At 47.7% G+C, this 26,052-nt stretch overlaps 2 protein-coding genes and 1 non-coding gene across 6 annotated transcripts; 2 read left to right on the top strand and 1 right to left on the bottom strand.

Annotated features, from left to right (window-relative positions):
• Positions 1–235: 235 nt before the first annotated feature.
• Positions 236–21,565, bottom strand: nfatc4 (nuclear factor of activated T cells 4). Of its 2 annotated transcripts, none has more exons than XM_061255429.1 (14): positions 21,322–21,565; positions 13,259–13,390; positions 12,176–12,336; positions 10,679–11,188; positions 9,101–9,276; positions 7,995–8,157; positions 6,745–6,845; positions 5,860–5,961; positions 4,518–4,717; positions 3,805–3,945; positions 2,545–2,600; positions 1,966–2,092; positions 960–1,595; positions 236–526 (listed from the first exon to the last, which is right to left on the bottom strand). In XM_061255429.1, the coding sequence occupies exons 2-14, from the start codon at positions 13,383–13,385 to the stop codon at positions 468–470; spliced, it is 2,559 nt and encodes an 852-aa protein (XP_061111413.1). In that variant the 5' UTR covers positions 13,386–13,390; positions 21,322–21,565; the 3' UTR covers positions 236–467. The 2 variants fall into 2 exon arrangements, with proteins under 2 accessions (XP_061111413.1, XP_061111412.1); XM_061255428.1 differs by lacking the exon at positions 21,322–21,565 and adding an exon at positions 13,918–14,216.
• ltb4r2b (leukotriene B4 receptor 2b) lies at positions 15,743–25,849 on the top strand. 3 transcript variants are annotated; one of them, XM_061255430.1, is made up of 5 exons: positions 15,743–16,324; positions 19,696–20,332; positions 21,396–21,596; positions 23,289–23,332; positions 23,881–25,849. In XM_061255430.1, exons 2-5 carry the CDS (start codon positions 19,700–19,702, stop codon positions 24,194–24,196), a joined length of 1,194 nt encoding a protein of 397 aa, XP_061111414.1. In that variant the 5' UTR covers positions 15,743–16,324; positions 19,696–19,699; the 3' UTR covers positions 24,197–25,849. The 3 variants fall into 3 exon arrangements, with proteins under 3 accessions (XP_061111414.1, XP_061111416.1, XP_061111415.1); XM_061255432.1 differs by lacking the exon at positions 15,743–16,324 and adding an exon at positions 17,008–17,125; XM_061255431.1 differs by lacking the exon at positions 15,743–16,324 and adding an exon at positions 17,999–18,138.
• trnal-uaa (transfer RNA leucine (anticodon UAA)) lies at positions 18,059–18,141 on the top strand. Its single transcript has one exon. It is a non-coding gene; the product is annotated as a tRNA-Leu (tRNA).
• Positions 25,850–26,052: the final 203 nt, after the last annotated feature.

Below are 26,052 nucleotides of genomic sequence, written 5' to 3'. Positions count from 1 at the left end.
CAGAGAGCTTGGGATTCCCAGCATTCATAGCAATAAGGATGTCATGACATAAAACACATCAAGGAATAATAAAAGAAGCTACACACACACACCTACACACACATACGCATAGACACAGACTCGCACACAGTCGTACACACACACACACACACACACACACAGATTCTTAAATAGACACATACTGAACCACACTCTCACAAACACCTATACACACAGACACACACGTACTCAAAAGCACTTTACTTGTATAGTTTATTTGGAAAACAGATGAAAAACGTTGTTTAGTAAAATATATAGGACTGGATATCTATACATACACTGATAAAGGAGGTCCACTGGAGAATGTAATTCAGCCCACTGTAGTCTCCCAATATCGAATACTGTGCAATATAGGATAAAACACGAGCTATGGGAAGCTGATGTGGAAGTACTGAAAATGGCAGGACAGGACACAGCATTTGTGTTCGTCACGGTCTGCTGAGGGTCTGTGGGAACGAGCTGAGATCCTCCCCGATGAACTCACTCACTGCGGAGACACAAAGCAGAACGGCGCTATAGTCAATCGGCCAATTAAATGAATGCCATTTGGCAGACGCTCTTATCCAGAGCAACATACAGTTTAGACTAAGCAGGAGACAATGCTCCCCTGGAGCAATGCAGGGTTAAGGGCCTTGCTCAAGGGCCCGACGGCTGAGCGGATCTTATTGTGGCTACGCCGGGGGTCGAACCGGCGACCTTGCGGGTCCCAATCATGTCAACAAATCAGTCAACAAATCAATCAGTCAGTCAATCAATCAATCAATCAATAGGTCAACCAATCAGTCAGTTAAACACTTAGCCAGTCAGGCAATTAATAATCGGTCAGCCAACAGAAGTCAATATTTGCAACACGCTTAAGGATGCATTTTTGTATTTAGTATTTTTATAAATGGGTTAACTTGAGCACTGATCCTCCTCACCTTCCTCTAGAGTGATCTGCTGAATGGCCGCCGGGCCTGCATAATCCAGGGCACTTTCCTGCATCTTCACCCCAGTTTGAGCTCCCGATCCTGGGTTAGTCCTCCCAACAGGGCCCCCACCCTGGGGCTCCCAACCTTCAAACTGAGCGCACGGCTGGGTGTAAAAGTCCTGGTAGTGGGCGGGGTGGCGGGGCGGGGAGGGGCAGATTTCGGGGGGGTAGGGGCAGCTGGAGTACAGGGAGTGTGTGGAGGTGTGGGGGCTGCTGGCAGGGAATGGAGAGAGGGAGGAGGAGCAGGAGGGAGAGGGGGAGGAGGAGAGGTACGGAGAGTCGAGCCAGGGGCAGGGAGAGGGGGTCTGGTGGTTCCTGGGGTACAGGGGAGGCAGCAGCTCGGTGAAGCCCAGCTCCAGGGTCTCCAGGCTGGGGTGCCTCTCAGACAGGGGGGGCTCGTCCTCCACACCCTCTCCCTCACAGTAGCCCTGCAGGGATTGGGATGGGTACGTCTGGTCCCCTGACCCCACCTGCATCCCATCGACCTCCTCTTCTCTCAGACCCCCTACAGGACACAGGGTCACGCCCTCCAGAGGCAAGACGCTGCGCTGGGACAGGGAGAGGGGGTCCTCCTGTTTAAACATGACTGCAGAGGAGAGAGAGAGAGAGAGAGAGAGAGAGAGGGGGGGGGTTGGCGGAGAGAGAGGGAGGGAGCGAGGGAGAGGGGGGGAGGAGAGAGGAAGAAGGTGAGAGAGGAAGAGAGAAGAAGAGAGAGAGGGCAGAGGAAGAGGGAGAGAAAGAGAAAAACAATAAAGGGGAGTGCAGGAGGAAGAGGGTGAGTGAGAGAGAGTGAGGGAGAGAGGGATGGAAAAAGAGGGGGAGAAGACGAAAGAGCAAGGGAGAGAGGGAGGGGAGGAAAGGAGAAGAGATGAAAAAGTGCCAGAGACATGGACCTGACACTGTGTGTGTGTGTGTGTGTGTGTGTATATGTGTGTGTGTGTGAGAGGGAGACAGACCTGGCAGGTACTTGAAACAGTGTGTGCTGCTCCTTCTCCTCTTCCCGTTGGACACGTACAGACTGACGGACAGAGGGCGGATCACGGACAGGTCACTGTAGGCCGGGACTCGCACAGACAGCAAGCACTGAGAGAGGACAAACACACACACACACACGCCGCAGTTACTGACTTAGACACACACACACCGCAATAACTTACTGACTTAGAGACACACACACACACCGCAGTTACTTACTTACTTAGAGACACACACACACACACACCGCAGTTACTTACTTACTTAGAGACACACACACCGACCAGTTTCTTTTATACTTACACACACACAGGCATACTTATACACACAATGCAGTTACTTCCTTACAAACAGACACACACAGTACGTGCTTGTGCAAATTAATCACTGGCCAATTGTGTTTTTTCCACAGTGATCCCTGCACATCCAGCAGGGGGAGCACTGCGTGAGTGACTGTGGTACTGACATGAGTATGTGACACTGATTACTACGCTACTCAGCAACAGTGCTACCCAGTGGTGATGCTAATCCGTAGCCATCTCGCTTGAGGATACACGTACCTCACCACTTTTCTCCCGGTCCACACAAGCTTCCTCTTCCCATTGGAGCTTGCCATCTGCCAATCAAAACACAAACATTCGGTTGGTCTTGAGGTCAATTCTAAAGTCCTAAAATAATCTGAAATGAAACAGCCATCGTACATGTGTGTCCCTCTCCACTCTCTTCCCAAGCCCTTTACATACTTACACACACACACACACACACACACACACACACACACACACACACACACACACAGACACACACACTCACTCACACACACACTCACACACAGACACACACACACACACACACACACACACACTCACACACACACACAGACATACACAAACACACACAAACACACAACACACACACACTCACACACACTCACTCACACACACTCACTCACACACTCACACACAGACACACACACACACACACACACACACAATCACACACACTCACTCACACACACTCACACACAGACACACAGACACACACATACACACACACAGACACACACACATTGCGGTTACTTACTTACAAACAGTAACTCTCACGCCTTATCAACTGGCACATACACTCAGTGATCACCTTATTAGGCAGACCTGTACGCCAGCTTGTTAATGCTAATATTTACTAAATGCATAAAAGCGTGCAGATGTGGTCAAGAGGTTCAGCTGTTTTTCAGACCGAATGTCAGAACGGGGAGGAAATGATGATCCCCTGGGATTTTCACACACAAAACAGAATGTAGTAATATTATTTCTCCCCCCCCTCTCTCCCTCCCTTTCTCTCTCTCTCTCTCTCTCTCTCTCTCTCTCTCTCTCTCACTTTCACTCTCTCTCTCAGGATGCGGAATAGCATCTCTGAACACACAATACCTCACACCTCAGTGGTTAGGCTACAGCAGCAGAAGACTTAATAAGTCAAAAAAATAGGTCTAATAAATACCTAATAAAGTGCTCACCGAGTGTGCACGCCTCTCTCACTGTTACGTGCGCACACACACACACTTTCTCACTGTTACGCATGCGTGCACACACACACACTTTCTCACTGTTACGCACGGACGCACACACACACACTTTCTCACTGTTACGCATGCGCGCACACATATACATATATACTCATTCAGTTACACACACACACATACAAATATAAACAATTTGGATATAAATACATCATATGGGTGTGCATACACACACACGCTCTCAGTTACACATACACACATGAAGACACACACACACACACACACACACACACACACTCCCTACCAGTTCCTCTCTCCATGAATATGACTCGAGAGGTGGGCAGGTAGTTTGCTCCACTCAGAAGAAGCTCCTCCCCCCCTTCCACGGAGCACGATGATAGGCTGATGGACTCCACCACTGGCAGCTCCTGAGCTGAGCGCTGAGCTGAAAAGAGAGTTAGTAAGACGCTATGTGATTGGTTGCTTTAAGGTGCCACGTGATTGCCTGCAGTAAGGTGCTGCGTGATTGGCTGCAGTACGGTGCTGCGTGATTGGCTGCAGTAAGATGCTGCATGGTTGGCTGCTTAAAGGTGCCACGTAATTGGCTGCAGTAAGGTGCTGCGTGATTGGCTGCTTTAAGGTGCCACGTGATTGGCTGCAGTAAGATGTTGTGTGATTGGCTGCAGAAGGTACTGCTGTGATTGGCTGCAGTAAGATGTTGTGTGATTGGCTGCAGAAGGTACTGCTGTGATTGGCTGCAGTAAGATGTTGTGTGATTGGCTGCAGAAGGTACTGCTGTGATTGGCTGCAGTAAGATGTTGTGTGATTGGCTGCAGAAGGTACTGCTGTGATTGGCTACAGTAAGATGTTGTGTGATTGGCTGCAGAAGGTACTGCTGTGATTGGCTGCAGTAAGATGTTGTGTGATTGGCTGCAGAAGGTACTGCTGTGATTGGCTGCAGTAAGATGTTGTGTGATTGGCTGCAGTAAGATGTTGTGTGATTGACTGCACACTCACAGCACTCGATGGGCAGGGAGGCGGCCTGCAGGGCGAGCACTCGGCCAGGCATGGCTGCGGGCGTGGCAGTGGGCGGGGCCAGGGGCAGGTGCGTGCGGAACACCAGGCGCACACGCGTGTTCTTCCTCCCCACGTCCGTCTCTCCCTTCCGCAGCTCGATGTCCGAGTTCCGCAGCTTCAGTATGCCTGCGCAGTCGATACTGATACACACACACTGTTACACACACACGCGCACACACATACACACACTATGTTACACATGCACACACACACATACTGATACACACACACTTTTACACACACACGCGCACACACATACACACACTATGTTACACACACACTGTTACACACACACAATGTTACACATGCACACACACACATACTGATACACACACACTGTTACACACACACGCGCACACACATACACACACAATGTTACACATGCACACACACACATACTGTTACACACACACTCTCACACATGCATACACAATGTTACACATACACACACAAATACTGTAACACACATGCACACATACACATATACTGTAACACACACAAACACAATTTTACATACACACATATACATACACAGTGTTACACATGCACACATACTGTAACACACATACGGTAACACACACACTGTTACGAACACGCACACATACTGTAACACACACACACTGTTAAACACACACACACACACACACACTGCTACACACAAACACTTTTACACATGCACATGCACACTGTTAGACACATACATGCACACACAAGCACAATTACACAAACACACACATGCAGACACACACTGTTACACACACGCACACACACATACATACACACTAACACACAGACACACGGTTACACACACACATACACACACAAACACACTGTTACACATATGCGCACACACAAATATACAGTTACACAAACACACATGCCAACACACATGGGTACACACCGACACACGTACTGTTACACACTCTCATATACACACACACACACACACTCTCACACACACACACAGTTAAGACACACACACACACTCCCACACACACACGTCATACTGTTACACACACACACACAAGGTTAAGACACACACACACACACACACACATGGTTAAGACACACATGCAGACACACACTCCCACACATACACACGTCATACTGTTACACACACACACACACGGTTAAGACACACACACACACTCTCACACACACACACATGCACACACACGGTTAAGACACACACACACACACTCTCACACACACACACACACACACGGTTAAGACACACACACACACACACACTCTCACACACACACACACACTCCTCCCTCACAGAGCAGTCATGTTGGTCTCAGGGTTGAGGGGAATGTCCAGCAGTTTGGTCCCGGCCTGGAGGCTCTCCTGACTGGCAGTGCCCACCATTTTACCTGTGACCCTGCGTGAAACACATGAGGACACACACACACACACACACGTTTACACACTTGCCATCACTATTACCCATGCATCTTGTAGATGTGAGTACCAGTGTAGCCTATGTGTCGCTCCCTGTTCTCCTTTTCTGTTTCATGTCGACATGGCTCAGGCAGTGGGGCAACATGGGGCGACATGGCTCAGGCAGTAAGAGCAGTCGTCTCATTGGCTCAGGCAGTAAGAGCAGTCGTCTCATTGGCTCAGGCAGTAAGAGCAGTCGTCTCATTGGCTCAGGCAGTAAGAGCAGTCGTCTCATTGGCTCAGGCAGTAAGAGCAGTCGTCTCATTGGCTCAGGCAGTAAGAGCAGTCGTCTCATTGGCTCAGGCAGTAAGAGCAGTCGTCTGGCAGTCGGAGGGTTGTCGGTTCGATCCCCCGCCCGAGCTGTGTCGAAGTGTCCCTGAGCAAGACACCCAACCCCCAAATGCTCCTGATGAGCTGGTCGGCGCCTTGCATGGCAGCCAATCGCCATTGGTGAGTGAGTGTGTGTATGAATGGATGAATGAGAAGCATCAATTGTACAGCGCTTTGGATAAAGGCGCTATATAAATGCCAACAATTTACCATTTCAGCCATTTATGTCATGCACTTCTCCGTTCCATAGCTCTCTCCTCAATCGTTCGCCCCACCTGTGTTTTGTTGCCATTGTCACGCCCCGCATTGCGTTCTGTAGCTGCGCACCTTGTAGAATTCAGTACCTGGGTATCTTTTAGAATTGAGTGGCCGTGTATTTCGTAGAACTGCATACCTGTGTATCTGGTAGAAAGGGTGTGGGCGAATTGAACGATCATCAGCTGTCCCAACGAACACCTGCAGGGAGAGGGGCTGTCTTTCTGTGTACCCCAAGAGCTGAGAGAGAGGGCGAGGGGAGGGGGGAGAGAGAGAAAAAAAACACAGAAAGAAAGAGATTGAGGGCAGGGAGAGGAAGTGGAAGAGAGAGAGAGCAAGAAACTAAACAGGAGTTGCAGCAGAACAAAGCACTGCTGGAGCAATTCTGCAAGACACGGGCCCCTGCAGTAACCTTTAGCCCTTTATGATAAAATATCACAAATATGTCATTAGAATTGAACATTCTTAAGACGTAGGAAAAACCAAAAAGTTAAAAGATAATTACCGAAAACCTATTTGTCATTTGGGATAAAAAGACACAAAGAATAATGATTTCCAGAAAAGATGGAGGTCCCAGGATCTCAGACCCTTGGCCCTATAAACTTATGTCCCTACAGGAGACAGGACAAAAGATATACACTCACCGAGCACTTTATAAGGAACACTTTATTACGCCTATGTATTCATTTATTTATCTAATCATCCAATTGTGGTGGCGGCAGTGCAACGCATACAATCGTGTAGGTATGGGTCAGGGGCTTCAGCTAGTGTTCACATCAACCATCACTCCGCTTCTGACAGACCGTGATGACGTAGCCCACGTGAATAGCCACCTACAAGAATAGCCAGCAAGAAAAAAACCAAGCAGAACAACTACCTTTCTCCGTGAAATCAATTTAATTATACAAATCCCGATGTTATTAAAAATGTTACCAAAAACGCCCAGATCTCACAAAGGTAGATACGGCTCCACTCATTACATTACATTACATTACATTATTGGCATTTGGCAGACGCTCTTATCCAGAGCGACGTACAACAAAGTGCATACCCATAACCAGGGATAAGTTCGCTGAAAGACCCTAGAGGTAAGTACAATTTCAACTGCTACCTGTACCACTCCAGCCAGCATTGCCTCAGAACACATATTTATGGTTCATGATCACACGTGTATGAGTTATGCCCATAACTGAGCCAGTTATGATTACCTTGGTTTGAAAAACGAGAGAGGCTGCAACAAGCCGCTTCAAACATAATTTCACCCCATCTCGTCTTGGCACGGACAGCCGAAGCGTAAGTAATGCGCGGCATGACTGATATGAACTGCAATATGCAGGGCTCAGCAGCATACGGAACAATGAGCCGTCACGAAGGGAAATGCGCCGTTACCTTGACAACCGGGTGACCGGTCGGCGTGGCCTTGACCGCGCCGCGGCTTCCTTCGGTTTCGTAGTGGGCGCGGTGGTGCGGGCGGGGCTGCACCTCGATGCGCAGCTCGTATTGGTCAAACTGGGACGGCAGTGGCCAATCGAGAGGCGGCAGGGCAGTGGACCTATCGGAGGAGAGCGGACCGATGACATGAGGCAGTGGAGTCAGAGGCTAGAGCAGGGGTCTCCGACCCTGGTCCTGGAGAGCTACTGGGTCTGCTGGTTTTTGTTTTCACTTTAAAATCAGCACCTGTTGAGACCCAAGTAACCAGGTGAGGTGAGTTAATTAATCAATTAGAGCAGTTGATTACAGTTAATTGCTGGGTAACAAGGAAAACCAGCAGACCCTGTAGGGTTGGAGACCACTGGACTTGAGGGAGCCGGACGCTGCAGCTCAACTTACTTATCAAGGGTGTGCAGATAACCGGGATGCTGAGTGTATTACTATCGCATAGTCACCGTTAAACTATGAAAGACAAAACTACATTCGCAGTAAAAAGTTGACAGTTTTTTTCCCTCTGAGAGAGAAATAGAGAGAGGGAGCGAGAGAGAGAGTGAAAGAGAGAAAGAGTCAGGCCAGTAAAGCACCATTTAATTGAATTGAGAAAGGGAGAGAGAGAGAGGGAGAGAGAAAGAGTCATGCCAATAAAGCGCCATTGAATTGAATTGAATTGAATTGAGAGAGAGAGAGAGAAAGAGAGAGGGAGAGAAAGAAAGAGAGAGGGAGGGAGAAAGAGAGGGAGAGCGAGAAAGAGGGAGAGAGAGAGCGAGAGAGAAGGAGAGAGAAAGAGAGGGAGAGAGAGAGGGGGACGGAGGGAGAGAGAGGGAGAGAGAGAAAGAGAGAGAGAAAGAGAGGGAGAGAGAGAGGGGGACGGAGGGAGAGAGAGGGAGAGAAAGAGAGAGAGAAAGAGAGGGAGAGAGAGAGGGGGACGGAGAGAGAGAGAGGGAGAGAGAGAGGGGGAGAGGGAGAGAGAGGGAGAGAGAGAGAAAGAGAGAGAGAGACGGAGGCAAAGAGAGCGGAGACAGAGATAGAGCAAAAGGGTGCGGGGGCGTGGGTTCCCTCCTCACCTGAAGATGGGGCTGTGGGCACTGGCTCTGGCTCGGCCCCAGCCCAGAGCAGGGGGCACACACAGGTAGTCCATGCCCAGGGAGGAGGGGTCTCTCCTGACCTGCAGGGGGTCGAGTAGAGGGCAGGGAGGCCCGGGGGGCGGGGCCTGGTCTGACTCCACCTCCCTGGGCGAGACCTTGGGAGACGTGTTCCAGATAATTCATTAATTACTCATCAGCTGTAATCCCACCGTTTTTTGTTTTTTTTACTTTACATTACATTACATGTTATTTAGTTGACGCTTTTATCCAAAGCGACTTACAGTTGATTAGACTAAGCAGGGGACAATCCACCCTGTGGGGTTAAGGGCCTTGCTCAAGGGCCCAACAGCTGTGCGGATCTCAGTGTGGCTACACCATTGAACCACCAACCTTGAGGGTCCCAGTCATGCACCTTAACCACTACGCTACAGGCCGCCCCTTTTTAATTTGGCTTTACTTCTCGGCACTAATCCTGCCTTCCAAATCTCAGCAGTGCACACCGAGACTCCACCGTTGTAATTTAGCATTACTCGCGAGGACAAGCCCCACCATTCTGAACCCAACCTTACCAAGCCCCATGGGCTGGAGCACAAACCTCAGGTATAAACCCCCAGACCACAGAACTGCGTAACAATTGGACCTGCTAATCCTTATTTTACAGCTTTTAATAGCTGGTCCAGCTGAAACATAGTTATATGGTGCAAGGGTTTAAATCCGAGGTTTAAACTAACCCTGGTGTAAAATCCAGCTATGACCAGCTTGAAATACCAGCTACCAGCTTTTTCAAAATCAAGCTTGAGCTGTTTTTTTCAGCATATAAGCATGCTACAACTGACATCCTAAATTTAATATCTGGTTAAGAAACCATTTTATTGCATGGATGGGCCTGACAATCTGGGATTGAATCCCATAATGTTTAACTGAACATGACTTTGCAGAGTAAATTACATTTTTTACATAATATATTTAACCTGGAGAGATCCACTGAGAACATGCTCCAAGGAGAACAGTCGCAAGTGGGGTGAGACAGAGAGGGAGAACAGGGATAAACCCCCTGGAGCAGTTTATGAGTTAAGGACCTTGCTTGAGGGCCCAACAGCAGGGTTCTTTTTTCATTTAGGGACCCGACTTCATCACCTCCAGATGCTGGTCAGCATCCAACTGGGTGTTCGAACCAGCAACTCTACAGAAGCCAATCGCACGCCCTACAACGAGGCTACCGGTCGCCATTTTGAATCGAGATTCTCCTTGGAGAACTGTATTTAGTCTCGGACTACGCTTAATCCGTGTCTGTGAAAACGGCCTGCGATGTTTAACTCAACATGACTAAACCCACGCTTAACTCAATATGACGAATGTTCAAATGACTAACTCAACCTTGCTAAACCCACGACTGTTAACTCAACGTGACTCACCCCACGCTTATCTCAATACGACGAACGTTCAAATGACTAACTCAACCTTACTAAACCCACAACTGTTAACTCAACACCATTTACAGCAAAGCTGATGGGCAGAGAGAGAGAGAGAGAGAGAGAGAGACACAAGGACATTCACCTGTCCCAGGGACGTCTTCCTGGTCTTCTGAGGAATGTTTAGTTCCAGGCTGCCGGGAGAAGCCTGGCTCTGGCAGGCCAAATCAGCGCTCTGCGGGGGGCAGGGGTATTCCTCAGAGTAACTGCCCCTGCGGGAGGTGCAGGGGGAGGGCAGGGGTGAGTTCCTGCGCTTCTTGCCCCCAGGGGAAGTGGGTCGGGAGGACGGAGAGAGGCAAAACTGGGCGGTGGCCTCGTTCAGCTCCTCCTCCTCGACCAGCAGCGAATCACAGCTGGAGGCGGGGCTTAGCCACCCCCGGGAGGAGGGGCTAGAGGCGGGGCTGGGGCTCAGGGAGCCGCCCCCTGTCATGCCCTCCCGGTAGCAGAAGGGATCCTGCAGGGGCAGGTACAGCCGTTCCCTGTCCCACCCACCCCCGCCATCCCAACAGTTGCCCCCGGCTGGGGCAAATTCCTCCTCTGGGGAGATGGTGGTGATCTGGATACTGGGGCATTCCAGGATTCTGGACTCCGACACCTAGAGAGAGAGAGAGAGAGAGAGAGAGAGAGAGAGAGAGACTAAAATCTGAGAAAAATCTGCCTTATTGGCATAAAAAGCACTAAGTGTTATATTGCTTAAAAACGATAACCATAAATATAAATATATTGTTTTTAAAAATCATTATAACTCAGGTCCCCACCACAACTCTAAGAACGACGGCAGTGATGAACAATACCATTGGGATCCTGTTAGGGAAAAATGCCCTTTTTAACCTTTCACAGGTGAGCATCGTCTGATGAAACAGATCCCACTAAAAACAATGATAGCTTTTGAGTTAACTTTTGTATTTATTTGGAAAGAAATAACAGAAAGTGAGAAAGCTTACCGCCTTTCTGATTTGAATCAGACACAGTAAGACTCTTATACACACTTTTCCAGAAGGGGGGGCTTTACCAAAACAAAAATACATGAAGCTGGCCACTAACATTTATCAGTATTTTGTCTTCTGAATACCCCTTGTTGACCTTACTGTAAGGCCGGAATGTGCTAGCTACCCCCTTCCAGGAGAAGCAGAGACGTTAAGGTCAAATGCTGTCTGTCTGCTGAGAGAGAGACAGATAAAGACTCCTAGTAAGCACTTAATTAAGAAAGTGGTCTCATAGTTATAAGGATTTAAAATAAAAGGTTATTTTTAACCACGTGATTGCCTTCATGTTAACACACATTGTCAATTAAGACTCAGTTGAGAAAATGACCCTTACGGATCACTTTCCATCTACATGAAATGATAAAAACGCTGACAGCCATTCAAAACCCAGTCCGAATGTACAGGGCTTCGTGTTCAAAATGGCAGATGAAGTATCCCTCTTTACAGCATGTCAGCGTTCATCGGTGTGGACGCCCACATCGTTATAGTGCTAGTCCTTGGCGCGAACAGGCCTTTACGCTGTCGTTGAATGAGCCCGGCAGGCAGTAACATTGCAGGTTAATTGCAGTGAACACTGCCCCCTGCTGACCACTGACCTGTATGGACCGCGCCGGCAAGCTCTCATAGGTCCCACTGTACTCCCTCACCAGTGCCCGCCTGGGGGGCGGAGAGTGCATCCCCGCCCTGAGATTGGCTGACGGCGGACCGGCGGGGATGCCGATTGGCTGGCCGGTGTGAGTGGCACTCTGAAAGCCATCTGAATTGGAATCATAGACAGGCAAAGGGATTTATAACAGAGCTGAACTGACAGTATTTACTGGTGCAGTGACCAGCGCTAGCGCTCTCCGTGCTCCCGAGAGAATGGAGAGAAAAGGAGAGGAGTCAAAAGATGTCTTCAGTAATGTGGTCATCCTAAAATGTACCTGTAACCAAGAACAGCAGTGCAGAGCAGTGGTCAGAGCAGCAGTGCGGAGCAGTGGTCAGAGCAGCAGTGCGGAGCAGTGGTCAGAGCAGCAGTGTGGAGCAGTGGTCAGAGCAGCAGTGTGGAGCAGTGGTCAGAGCAGCAGTGTGGAGCAGAGTTCAGAGCAGCAGTGCGGAGCAGTGGTCAGAGCAGCAGTGTGGAGCAGTGGCCAGAGCAGCAGTGTGGGGCAGTGATCAGAGCAGCAGTGTGGAGCAGTGGTCAGACCAGCAGTGTGGAGCAGCAACACATCATACAAACACACACACACACACACACATCACATACACACACAGGCACACGCATCAGACAAACACACGACACACACACTCATACATACACACATACAGGAACACACACATGCATACCCACACACATACGCACACACACACTGTACACACGCACAAACACACATAAACACGCAGGCACAGCTGATTAAAACCATATGGAGCTCTGCACACGCACACTCAGACAAGCACAACGCGCTGAAGAATGGCACAAAAACATAAACGCGCGATCACGCGTTGCTTCTGCGTACACACACGAATCCAAATACGGTAAAAGTAAAAATGTATCATTATTATAATTATTATTATTATTATTTGTACGCGCGCGCAGACAAGATCACTGCAAACAGAACTGAAGCGTGGGCCGAAGCGTCCCGTGCCCCCCCTCTCTCAACTGTAGCTAATTTCTTGCTCCATTGGAGAATGATACTGACCGGTACTGTTGTCCGGCCTTTCTCCGGAGCAGCACGGCGATGGGCCTCTCGGTGGAGGCGACGGGTCCTCCTCGAACACTAATTTAAACTCCAGTTCACCGTCTTCCCAACCCGGCGCGGCCCCCATCCCGCCTGAGAGATGGGGATACGAGGGAAGAGACAGAGGGGAAGAAAGAAAACGTATCTTGTAGTAGAAATACGTGGATTATCTAAGCCTCGCTCGCACTGCGCCTTTCCGTTTCTCCTGACTGCATTCGGACTGTGGCGAGTTTTAGTTATCAAACATACGAACTATATTTCCTTCGAGGATGCAGCTGGGACGACAGTTCATTTTATCGTAGATTGTTCCAAGCAGCTTCGAATAACTGCATTACATAACTTAAGCAACATTTAAGTAAGCACTTCGAAACAGGGCTGTGACGCTATCCAACTACACTGACGCGAGCCTTTGGAGATAAACTCTGCATTCATTAACTTCTGATTTTTTCTCTCTCTTCAACTCTAGGTCGTTCTAAATGTGTTATCTTTCCATCGAATCTTCCTCTCATTAGTTCCACTTCTTAATTGTTTTCTCCATCTACGATTCCCCGTCCCACCACTTTGCATCTAATTTTTTTTTCCGTTAAAAAAAGTTTCCCCAAAATCTTTTCGTCCTTTACCCTTAATTGCCTTTGGGCGGGTTTTGCAACGCCGTTACTCTAAGTTGATTGGACCGGTTGCTTGTCAGCCCCGAAGAATCCTCTTTTACCCGTGTCTTGGAAGTCGCGCACGCTTCCTGGGTGCTGATTGGCCAAGGCCAGTGTCCCTGTGCTTAATTTAAGAGCTCCAGCTCGCTTTAAGTTGAACGGTGCGGCAATAGGAAGCTGCGAGGCCGTAACTGCGCTGCAAATGCTTGGATCTGTCACCGTTATTTTCCTCGATAAATTGACTTTTTCTCGAAGAAAGGAAAACTGTCCAAGTCATGCTAAACAGACATGGAAATGTCAGTTTTCCGACAAACCCTGCGGATTAGGTTTCTCTATAGTTCTTCCTCCCTTTCTCCTCCCCTCTCCCCTCCTCTGCTTCCACACCCTCACTCCTGAATATATCTGTTTCTCATTATCCCCAGCAGTATCTGCTTCGCCGGAGACAGAAGAAAAACACTTTTTTTGCATTCTCTCTCGCATTCTCCCTAGTTTTCAGTGCCCCCTTCCTCCCTCCCTCCCTCTCTCCCTCCCCCTCTCTCTCTCTCTCCCCCTCTTGCCTGCTCTCTCTCTCTCTCTCTCTCTCTCTCTCTCTCGCACGCATACTCTCACGCAAGCACACAAGTACACGCAGATTCTCGTACACATGCATGGCCACACTCACAAACACACACAAATATGTTTTGCGTCTCTCGATGAAAAATGAGTGGAATTTACCCAAATAGAACAGGGCCTGGTTACATTATGTGCGGCTGTCCTGCAGCGTTCCCGGGAATGACTGGTCACGGCCTCTCTCTTATTGCGTTTACTGTATGGTTCTGTATTTATTTAACATTTTCCCAAACCTACAGCCCAACGGAGGGGCATTGTGAAACGAGTGATGCAATTTAATCCGTGCCCATGTCGCAGGGGTCCTGACGTGTCCATCCTGTTAGCAGTAGCCCCAGGGCGGGGTCTGACAGGGCGTGGTCACAGAGCAAATCGTAATAGAGTGATGTGATTGGCTCCAATTCGCTTTCAGAACCCAAATGAATTGCAACTGCCAGGTCACTCCATTTAGACATTATCATATGGAAAAATAGACATTGCTTTATAAAGAAGACAGATGGATAAGCAGAATACAGACTGACTGTTTAAAAAAAAAAAAAGATTAACAGACACAGTCAACCTCCGTATCTCCACTTCTCTTCTCTTGGTACATTTTACATTACCCAAATCCATCAGTCACCCTTTCATTCTCTCCTTCCTACTCTCCCGGAAGTAATTAACATTCCAGGGAGAAAGAGAGAGAGGGATAGAGGGGGAGAGAGAGAAAGAGAGAGAGAGAGAGAGGTTGAGCTGGAGTGTGGAATTCTATTAGCGCGTGTACGCTGGTTTTTCTGGTTTTTGGGTAGGTACATGTGTGTTTTCATGAGCGTGTTCGTGAATTTGTGTGTGAGCATGCATGTTAGCGTGCATTAATCCACAGTAGTGTAGTGTTTGAGAGATTGTAGCGTATGTGCGTGAATATCTTAATGTGTCCATGCATGTATACTGTGCACAAGTGTGTGTGAATGTGTGTGTGCGAGAGAGAGAGAGAGAGACTCACAGTTAGTTACAGAAGAGAACATTCAATGCACACTGTAAACATAGACACACTCACACCTAATAAAATCCTTATTGGCCTGCGAAGAGGGGGCAAGAGATGGAGAAAGAAGAGAGAAAAAGAGAGAGTAGGAGGAGAAGAGGCCGGAAGAACCCACCCCTGCGTCATCCCAGCGTGTTCCAGCCTGCGTGTGAAATTTATTATCCACAGAACAGCCGAGCGGCTCAGAACCAGAGACTCGCAGACCAGCAGACACAGATATTCACCCGAGCGGACTCCGAACCGGAAAAGACTCACAGAGCCGAGACTCAGAACCAGAAAAGACTCACAGAGCCGAGACTCAGAACCAGAAAAGACTCACAGAGCCGAGACTCAGAACTGGAAAAGACTCACAGAGCCAAGTCTCAGAACCAGAATAGACTCACAGAGCCAAGACTCAGAACTGGAAAAGACTCACAGAGCCAAGTCTTAGAACCGGAAAAGACTCACAGAGCCAAGACTCAGAACTGGAAAAGACTCACAGAGCCAAGTCTCAGAACCGGAAAAGACTCACAGAGCCAAGACTCAGAACCGGAAAAGACTCACAGAGCCAAGACTCAGAACTGGAAAAGAGTTGTGACTCAGAACCACAGAAGAATCACAGAGCAGAGAGTTGGAACCACAGAAGAACCGGAGAACCCAGAACCAGAAGAGACTCACAGATCCAAGACTCAGAACCAGAGGAGACACACAGTGGCAAAGGCTCCTGTTTGCTCCGTCTCCTTCCTCTCCACCGGGCTGAGCAACCCCATCACATTGGTGAGTACCACCAAGCTCTCCTTCCCTCTTTCTCTCTCTCTCTTCTTCCTCCTCTGCTTTTCCTCCCGTCTCTTCCACTCCCCTTCCTGTCACCATGGAGACGGGTTGCCACCAGTAAATTCTGAAGCAGTTGTGACATTCTGCATGGTTAATGGGGTCGCGTGGTCTCAGAACTGATCAGGGATCAGCAGTAGGGTTGAACGTGGGAGCTTCGCAGTGATGTGCGCTGGCACGCAGCCCACATTGGCAGAGCACTCAGCTCGCCAAGACATTGGCATCCCAGAAGCCTCGGGGACAGGACTGTTCAGGAACAACTATTTTACCCTCTCTTAACCCTTGGAAGAGGAGGTTTTTTTTTGGACAGTTTTTCCCCCCCAAAAAGTCAGTGTACAATTCAAGCAGAACTCCCTTGGTTTCCGTCACCGAATAGTGATCGTCACATCACCGTTTGATCGTTCGGTCAAGAACATAATCTCATCACATACAAACACAAACATCAAGTAACATATTTGTGATGTTACACCTTAATTAAAGCAGCAGTCTCAAACTCAATTAGTTGAATTATTTGCTGAATTGGGGTTGTAGGTTTCCTCATAATGTTTTTGTGAAATGTGAAATGTGTTATTTGTGTTGTCTCAATAATAACTGTTGCTTATATTGTGTGCTGCTGCCTCACAGCGAGGAGGTCCTGGGTTCGAATCCCCGTCGGCCGGGGCCTCTGCGGAGTTTGCTTGTCCTCCCGTGTTTGCGTGGGTTTCCTCCGGGTACTCCGGTTTCCTCCCACAGTCCAAAGACATGCAGGTTAGGCTGATTGGAGAGTCTAAATTGCCCATAGCTATGAGTGTGTGAGTGAATGGTGTGTGTGCCCTGCGATGGACTGGCGACCTGTCCAGGGTGTGTTCCTGCCTTTCGCCCAATGTATGCTGGGATAGGCTCCAGCCCCCCTGCGAACCTGTTCAGGATAAGCGGGTCAGGATAATGAATGAATGGATGGATATTGTGTGCTTTAATGCAGTTAAGTGCATTTGGCTGAATGAGTAATTGGGATCCACTAAAATAGCATTAATTGGTTGGACTGAAAACACTGCACACACACAGTCCTCCATGGCAATGAGTCTGAAGCTACAGCCTTAAAGGGTTAACAGCTGGTGCTCATAACACTGTACCTGAGCCCTGGTCCTGGCTTCTTAGCCAATCTCTTGGTCAATTAAAGTTGTTGAAAATGTTGTTCTACCATAATTATGTGGTTAAATTTATCTTGGACTGTTGCCATTTGCTGTCAGTAAACTCCATCCAGAAGGTTTCAGGTTTCCCAACTGATTTCACCTGTCAGTTTGTATTCGATTCAATTCAAAATTGACCATCTTTCAGTTGGAATTATTTGTCATTAGTACATACAGTACAGGAAATAAAAGCATAAGTTGGCCTGATCGATTAAAATTTTGTGGATGTGAAAGTTTTAAGAGCAAAGAAAACAGTGTCCGGCATAATATGGCTTTAAGAGGGAAATTTGTCTTTCACGAGATGTAAAAAGTCTAATATGGAACAATTTACCTTTAAGGATCAATTCACAGTTTATTACAATACAGAGTCTGTTACTGTGGTTGGAATCGAAACCAGCATACACAGTGGGTCCTCAGGAACAGGATTGAGAAACACAAGCCGTCCGCCGTGGTGCCCGTTTGCTAAAATGCTGAAGGACTAAGTGGGCACTGACTGCACACAAACCAGAGCACCAGGATGGCCGAGTGGTTAAGGCGTTGGACTTAAGATCCAATGGACGTATGTCCGCGTGGGTTCGAACCCCACTTCTGGTATGATGCACTTTTAACCCATTACTTAACATCCATTGCCTAGTCACTCAAGGCTCCCACCAGGAATAGACGTATGACAGTGCACTAGTGCAGAATGCTTGCGAAGGAACTGGGTTAACACTGGGGCAGTTGTTAACTGACTACTGAGAAGTCTGTACAGCTTTGTTTATGTATTTGTGCATCGTTAATTCATGTGAACAACCACATTAGTCACTGTCAATTCATATTGGAATGAAAAAAACAATTACTATATTTGTTGGTTAACAAATTATAAGTTTATCCTAATGCAGTTTGCTAATGAATAAATATTCAGGCAACTAATTAAATTGTTACCAGTTAACAAACACTTTGTTGTACGTCGCTCTGGATAAGAGCATCTGTCAAATTGCCAATAATGTAATATAATGTAAAATACATTAACTAGTGCGAAGTTAAATTCATGCCTAATTAATGCATGTGTATGGCAAGTCATTCATGTTAACAACTACATGTGTTGATGCCATAATTCCTGAACCTTATTGATATCCAGGGTCCTCTTCACACTTGTCCCTGTGTTCGATCTGACCTTTGTTGTACGTCGTTCTGGATAAGAGCATCTGCTAAATACCTTGTAATGTAATATGATGTGAAGTGTGACCAGCCTAAAGTTTTGATTCCCGGGGGTGGGACACACCCCGTTGTACCCTTGGGTGAGGAAATTAACCGGTGGTCTCATGTATCCGGCTGTACAAATGGCTTGCGCAAAGCTGTGTCAATGGCCCGGGGTAAGGGCTAAATGCCTGTAATGTAATGGAGAGAGTTGTGCTAAAAGGACATGTCTTCGCTTGCTGTGCCTGAACACGCCCACGGCTTGCCAGGGTGCGTTGCTGAATATTTGCCCTAATACGTAAGGCAGTCAGTCAGGGCACACACATGTACACACGTGCCTGATACTGAGGGAGAGTTTGCGTGCGTGCGTGCGTGCGTGTCTGCGAGTGTGTGCGTTTGTGTATTTGTGTGTGTGTGTGTGTTCGGCTAAAATGTAAAGTCTTTATTCGGATTCCCCGTTTTAACTGGTTTCCATCTTTCATACATTAAGTCCTAATGAGCTTTAGGTTATCCTGTACAGTGCGTGTGTGTAGTTCAGAAGAGGCAGCGGCATGCTTTCTGGAGGATGTGTGTGCCAGCCATGATAGGGAATGTTAAAGTGATGAGCCGGTTTAGAAATAGATGTAGAGCCAAAAACAGTACAGAAAGCTGCTGGCCTGTAGCGTAGTGGTTAAGGTAAATGACTGGGACCCGCAAGGTTGGTGGTTCGAATCCCAGGGTAGCTACAATAAGATCCGCACAGCCGTTGGGCCCTTGAGCAAGGCCCTTAACCCTGCATTGCTCCAGGGGAGGATTGTCTCCTGCTTAGTCTAATCAACTGTAAGTCGCTCTGGATAAGAGCATCTGCCAAATGCCAATAATGTAAATTAAGAAATGGCTTATTGGTGGCAAACATTTACACCTGGAAATAAAAATATATTATTATTATTATTATTGTTCCATGATTTGCTGTTGTTGTATGTCTTTCAGATTGATGGCCCCAAACAATTCTGTCCACAAGACGACAGGCTGGCCCCTCGCCCTCACGTCTCCGCCGTCTCACTCTCTGATACTGGACAACCTCACGACCACAGTGGAGCCAGAGGACAAGAGCACAGTGAGCAATGACACGTCAGCGGCGATCGGGGCCTTCATCCTGGGCATAGTCTTCCTCCTGGGAGTGCCGGGCAACCTCTTCATCATCTGGAGCATCCTGGTGCGCGCGCGCAAGCGTTCCATCACCACCCTCCTCATCCTCAACCTGGCCTGTGCCGACGGCTTCCTGATGGCCCTCACCATCTTCTTCGTGGTCTACCTGGTCAAGCAGAGCTGGGTGTTCGGGAACCCGATGTGCAAGGCGCTCTTCTACCTGTGCAACACCAACATGTACGCCTCGATCCTGCTGATCACGCTCATGAGCCTGCACAGGCTGGTGGCGGTGGTGCTGCCGCAGCGCTTGAGCGCCCTCACTGGCCGGAGGACTGTACTGCGCCTGATCGCAGTGGTGTGGCTGCTGGCACCTCTCATGGCGGTGCCGGCGGCACTGTTTCGGGAGGAGAGGGTGGACACGGGCGAGAACAACAAGGACCGCACAGTGTGCGCGGCCAATCACACGGAGACCGAAGACGTGAGTGACAGGCGGAGGGGACGTTCCGACAGTGCTGTCGGGACCACAAAACTGGAGAGTGTTGTGTGAGCCGCTACAAAAATTGAGCAATGCACAAAAGTGTGTCATTACCAGGAAGTTACTTTAAGCCATGGCTGCCCAATCCTGTTCCTGATGAGCTACTGTGAATGTGATGCACTCTTCGGGTTTGAGTCAAAACCTTCTGGATGGTAGATCTCCAGGAACAGGGTTGGGCAGCTGTGGTCAAGCTGTTGAATGAGGTGTGCTTTGTTAGGTTTGGAGTGAAAACCTACTGGACAGTAGATCTCCAGGAACAGGGTTGGGCAGCTGTGGTCAAGCTGTTGAATGAGATATAGTTTGTAAGGATTGGTGTGAATACCTACAGGATGGTAGATCTCCAGGAACTTTGCCATTATTGAAGGAACCACAAATTCTGCTCTGTAACAGAAAATTGGAAAAGGAGAATGTCTTCTGACCTGTCCATGAGCTGAAGCTGAACCGCAATTAGGTTTTGTAGCAAGACCATAATCCGAAGCACAAAAGCAAGGCAAAATTTACTGAAAAGAATACAAATTACAGCCACTCTGGAGTGGTGTTCTCAAAGTCCTGACTTTGATACAACAGAGATGCTGTGGCAGGACCTGAAAAGAGCAGTTTCTGCACAAAAGCCTTCGAATTGGTCTATATGAAGAGTGGGTTAAATTTCCTCAACAGTGTTGTGAAAGACTAATATCAAAAGTTGTTAAGTTGCAATTATTGCTGCTAAAGGTGGTGGTCATTCGTCAGTTCTTAAGTTTAAGGGGGCAATTACTTTTTCACAAAAGTGACGTCAGTGTTTGCCAACTTTTTTCAGTAAATAAATGAAATTGTAATTTATCTTATCCGTTGACCCTGGTTTCCTTGGTCTACTATTACACCTTGTCCGAGTACCTGAAACCATTCAGCGTGACAAATATGCAAAAATAGAGGAAATCAGGAGGGGCAGATACCTTTTTCGTAGCACTGTGTGTTATCCGTGCGGAGGTCGTGTTGTAGTAACGGTGTATTGTGTTATTGTGCGCAGTTGATCTTCCAGTACACATTTGAAACGGTGGTCGGCTTCGTGCTGCCGTACGGCCTGATCGTGGGCAGCTACGTGTGCATCCTGCGCCGTCTCAGACAAACACGCTTCCGCCGCAAGATCCGCAGCGAGAAGCTCATCCTGGCCATCGTCACCATCTTCGGCCTGTTCTGGCTGCCCTACCACATCAACAACATGATGCAGGTACATTTACATTTACATTTTAGTCATTTGGCAGACGCTTTTAATCCAAAGCGACTTACAAGTGCATAGGTTCTACCATAAGTCAAAGCATCACATCCAGAAGCTAGCAAAATACACAGGAAATGCTGTTCTAAACATAGTTTTTGTGCATTTTTTTTTTTTTTTTTTTTTTTGGGGGGGGGTTAGACAAGGATAGGGATATCAGAAAGGAGGGGCAGGGGAAATCAGGAGGGAGGACTAAGGTAGAGTTTGAAAAGGTGGGTTTTGAGTCTGCGTCGAAATAGGGGGAGGGATTCTGCTGTTCTGACAGTGGTAGGCAAGTCATTCCACCACTGAGGAACCAGAACGGAAAACAGGCGTGAACGTCCAGCTCGACCGCCAGGTGCACGTAGAGAGGGAACCGTAAGGCGACCAGAGCTGGCAGACCGGAGTGGTCTAGCTGGGGAGTAGGGAGTGATCAGGGATTGTATGTAAGTGGTAAATGGTAAACGGTTGGCATTCATGTAGCGCCTTTATACAAAGCGCTGTAGAATTGATGCTCGTCATTCACCCATTCATACTCACACTCACACACCGATGGCGATTGGCTGCCATGCAAGGCACCAACCACCTTGTCGGGAGCATTTAGGGGTTAGGTGTCTTGCTCAGGGACACTTCTACACACTCACACTCTTACCACTTGAGTAGGTGTGTATACATCTACATGCGTGTGCATGTATCTGTGTGTGTGTGTGTGTGTGTGTGTGTGTGTGTGTTCAGGGGGCAGCATGTAGGTACATGACTGGAACCCACAAGGTTGGTGGTTCAATCCATACTCCCGGTGTGGCCGCGATAAGATCAGCACAGTTGTTGAACAATGCTCTTAAACCCACATTGCTCCGGGAGGGATTGTCTCTGAGTATCCTACTGCCATCTGGTGGTGAAAAAGAATAATCACTGCAGTTACACCTGGTGGCAACTTGTGTAATAGAACAGGCAAATCCGTTACGCCGTATACAGAATGAAGATCACAAAACAACTTATTCATGCCGTAACGGTTACGGTCTTGGGGCCTGTTCCAGAAAGCAGGAGTTCTGTGCCAGACGTATAACTGGACTGAAAAATCCATATTCCGCCCAAATCTGGAACATGGATTGAAGTAAAAAAGAGCTGATCCAGGTTTTACTCTGCGCCTATACGTCTAAATTCCTGCTTTGTGGAACGGGATCCTGGCCTGCACGGTCTTGATGTTTTCGTTGTTAATTGCCACTTTTGATCAATTAAAATTGACTAATGAAAGCAGTTGATTGCACGATTAATTCACCTCATCTGGCTTCTTGGGTGTGAACTAGTTGCTGATATTCAGCCAAAAACAAAAACCATCAGACCGTACCTCTATCTCGGGACCAGAAATGAAGATCACTATTCATCTATTACCTTCGGCTACTAGAAACACAGATTAGCGAGGTAGCACAGCCATTCAGAGCCGCTATCTAGGAATTAGCGTTACACTGGGCATCACGGTTAACTTGCGTGGCCGAACACATTTAATTATTTTCCCAGTGAACTGCAATTAAAATATTCCAATTACATGGGTCAGCCTGCTTGCTCTTATTATTGTTACCAGAGCACCCTTGAATGTTTCACTGATTAATGCACTAAAGTTAACTAAAGCTAAAGCTAACACTAATCACCTTTAATGTTTTTTTCCAGGTCGCTGCTGAACTTCTCCCATATGATTCGCCCGGAAGAAACAAGTATGGAAAGATAACTTGTTTTACCTAAACATAAGGGCTGTACCTGAACACAGTACAGTGTTGACTGTTCCTGAACATAGTAAAATACTATAGGGTACCTGACGTGTATTTAAGACAGCGAACATTAGCTAACGTTCGCCAACATATTCAAACTTATTGCTGCTCGCCACGAACGAATTTAAGCCGCACAATGCCGACTCTGTAGCATAGACTGGAGAAAAATACCATACAATCCTAGGCCAATTGCGTCATTGTTTTAGATTCAGTTGCTTGTCTGTGCTCGATTGATCTGGACTGGTGGAACTGAGCCAAACGAGAGCACCAGAAGGCAGGGTAGGGTTTGCACTTTTTGAGAGCATTTCACAGGTTCCAATACATCAGACAAGCTCAGAAAAGCATAGAAAAGTATTCAAAACATCCAAAACGCTCATGCAATTGGCCCAGATCTGGTACATTAACACAATAGTACCTTCGTACAATACTGATTCTGTACTATAATACAGTGCAATATTGATTCTCATTTTTCTATTATTATTATTTTTCCCCAGACTGAAAGACATAGGCCGGTCGAGTCGCGCCGTGACCTCCTCGCTTGCGTTCATCAGCAGTTGTGCCAACCCGGTGCTGTACACCTTCGCGGGGAAGGCCTACATCAGGCAGGAGGGCCTGGGCTTCCTGGTGCGGCTGTTTGAGGGCACGGGGCTGAACTCGGGCACCAGGAGGGGGCCCCACTCACACTCGAGCCGGGAGAAGGAGGGCCTCAGCATGCAGGACAAGGACAAGGACTCCACCTCACGCACCAGCACCCCGACCATCGCACGAGTCGCAGCCGCCACCACCACGGCCTCGAGCGCAGCCAGCTAGAGGAAACGCACACGTACACACGTGCGCACACACACACATTACACACGCACACTCAGACACACAGACACACACACACACACACATGCGCACACACACATTACACATTACACACGCACACACAGACACACCACACACTGTACACACATAGACACACACACACACACTTTACACGCACAGAGACTGAATAAGCATTGACACACTTACTATACACACAATGCACACAAACATGCAGACACACACATACATAGACACTAGGGATGGGATGATACACTGAACTCACAAAACGACACACAATATTGGTTTCACCATACGATATGGTCACGATATAACAAATTAAGTTCAGATGAAGTATAATTGAATTTGATTACTTGTCTATTCCTGAGGCAAAAAAATGTACCTCACGTGATGGAATGACGAAGTAAACTTTCAGTCTTGTTCAGTCATACTACTCCTCGTACATTTTTGGCCTCTGGATTAAACAAGTAATCTTGTTTCGATTCTACATTGTCTTCATCTGAACTTCATTTTAAACACTCGATATGCGGTCCAAGCCCGCCTTCACTCACAGCTATGTCCACATTCCTTGCGTTGCCTGTGACAGCAGTGGTGTAACACGCCCGATTTCAACACTTCCCCCTATGTGCGCTGTATAAGACACGAATAGCGGACGCGGGTTTGAAATACATTAGGGGGGCGGCCTGTAGCGTAGTGGTTAAGGTACATGACTGGGACCCGCAAGGTCAGTGGTTTGATCCCCGGTGTAGCCACAATGAGATCCGCACAGCCGTCGGGGCCCTTGAGCAAGGCCCTTAACCCTGCATTGCTCCAGGGGAGGATTGTCTCCTGCTTAGTCTAACTGTACGTTGCTCTGGTTAAGAGCGTCTGCCAAATGCCACTAATGTAATGTAACAAAGTCACGTCACGTTTTGTGTCTCTGTAAAGGGCTGGAACTAAGTTACGACTGAAATGTGAAATCCTTTGTTCTCAACAACTGAAAATGGCCTTAGGTTATGAAATCCTTTGTTCTCCACAACTGAAAACGGCCTTAAGGTTATGAGTCGTATAAACACCTAAGCATTTGCTGATTGTCCTTTGGCTATTCACATATGTGGTTATGTGAATAGTGAATTTGTCGTTTCACGATACGTTTCTTAGCTCCACGATCCATATCATCACGTTTTCGCATTGCTATATTGTGTCACGATATTTCATCCCACCCCTAATAGACACACTCACTACACACACACACACACACACACACACCCAATGACATAGATCTCATTTCAATTTTGAGGGAGGGGCACTAACCACTACCACTAACCAGGGGGGGTCTGGGGCATTTTATGTACCCCCAGGGTCTCCTATGTACACATATAGTCACTAAACGCAATCTCATTCACACAAATGCACTCCGTTCAGCCCCCAAAATAGCAGACCCATATTTGATCAGTCACAATTCGGTGGCATTAACAGGTAGTACATATGCACTGTATAGATAGTTTTGTTGTACGTCGCTCTGGATAAGAGCATCTGCCAAATGCCAATAATGTAATGTAATGTAAAAGTGATTTAAAAAATTTCATTTTTGGAACAATGTACAGATCATTTTTTGTTTGTTTGCAACATTGCGCAAAGCCAATAAAGTCAGTTTATTAAGTGCTAAAACCATTTCAGATTTCTTTTGGGAATAGTGTACAGGTTTTTTCTTTAATTCATTAATTCATTAATTCTCACAACAAACAAACTGACTCACCCACAGTGCAGTGGGGAAGATGGAGGGGCCAAGGACCAGGCCTGGGTCAAATAAGTATAAATAACATTTTTGGATTTAAATAATTTTCTTTGCTTTACTGAGC

This window comes from Conger conger, chromosome 9, assembly GCF_963514075.1.
Source record: "Conger conger chromosome 9, fConCon1.1, whole genome shotgun sequence".
NCBI classification, from domain to species: Eukaryota; Metazoa; Chordata; class Actinopteri; order Anguilliformes; family Congridae; genus Conger; species Conger conger.
This window is presented reverse-complemented; position numbering and strand designations above follow the sequence as displayed.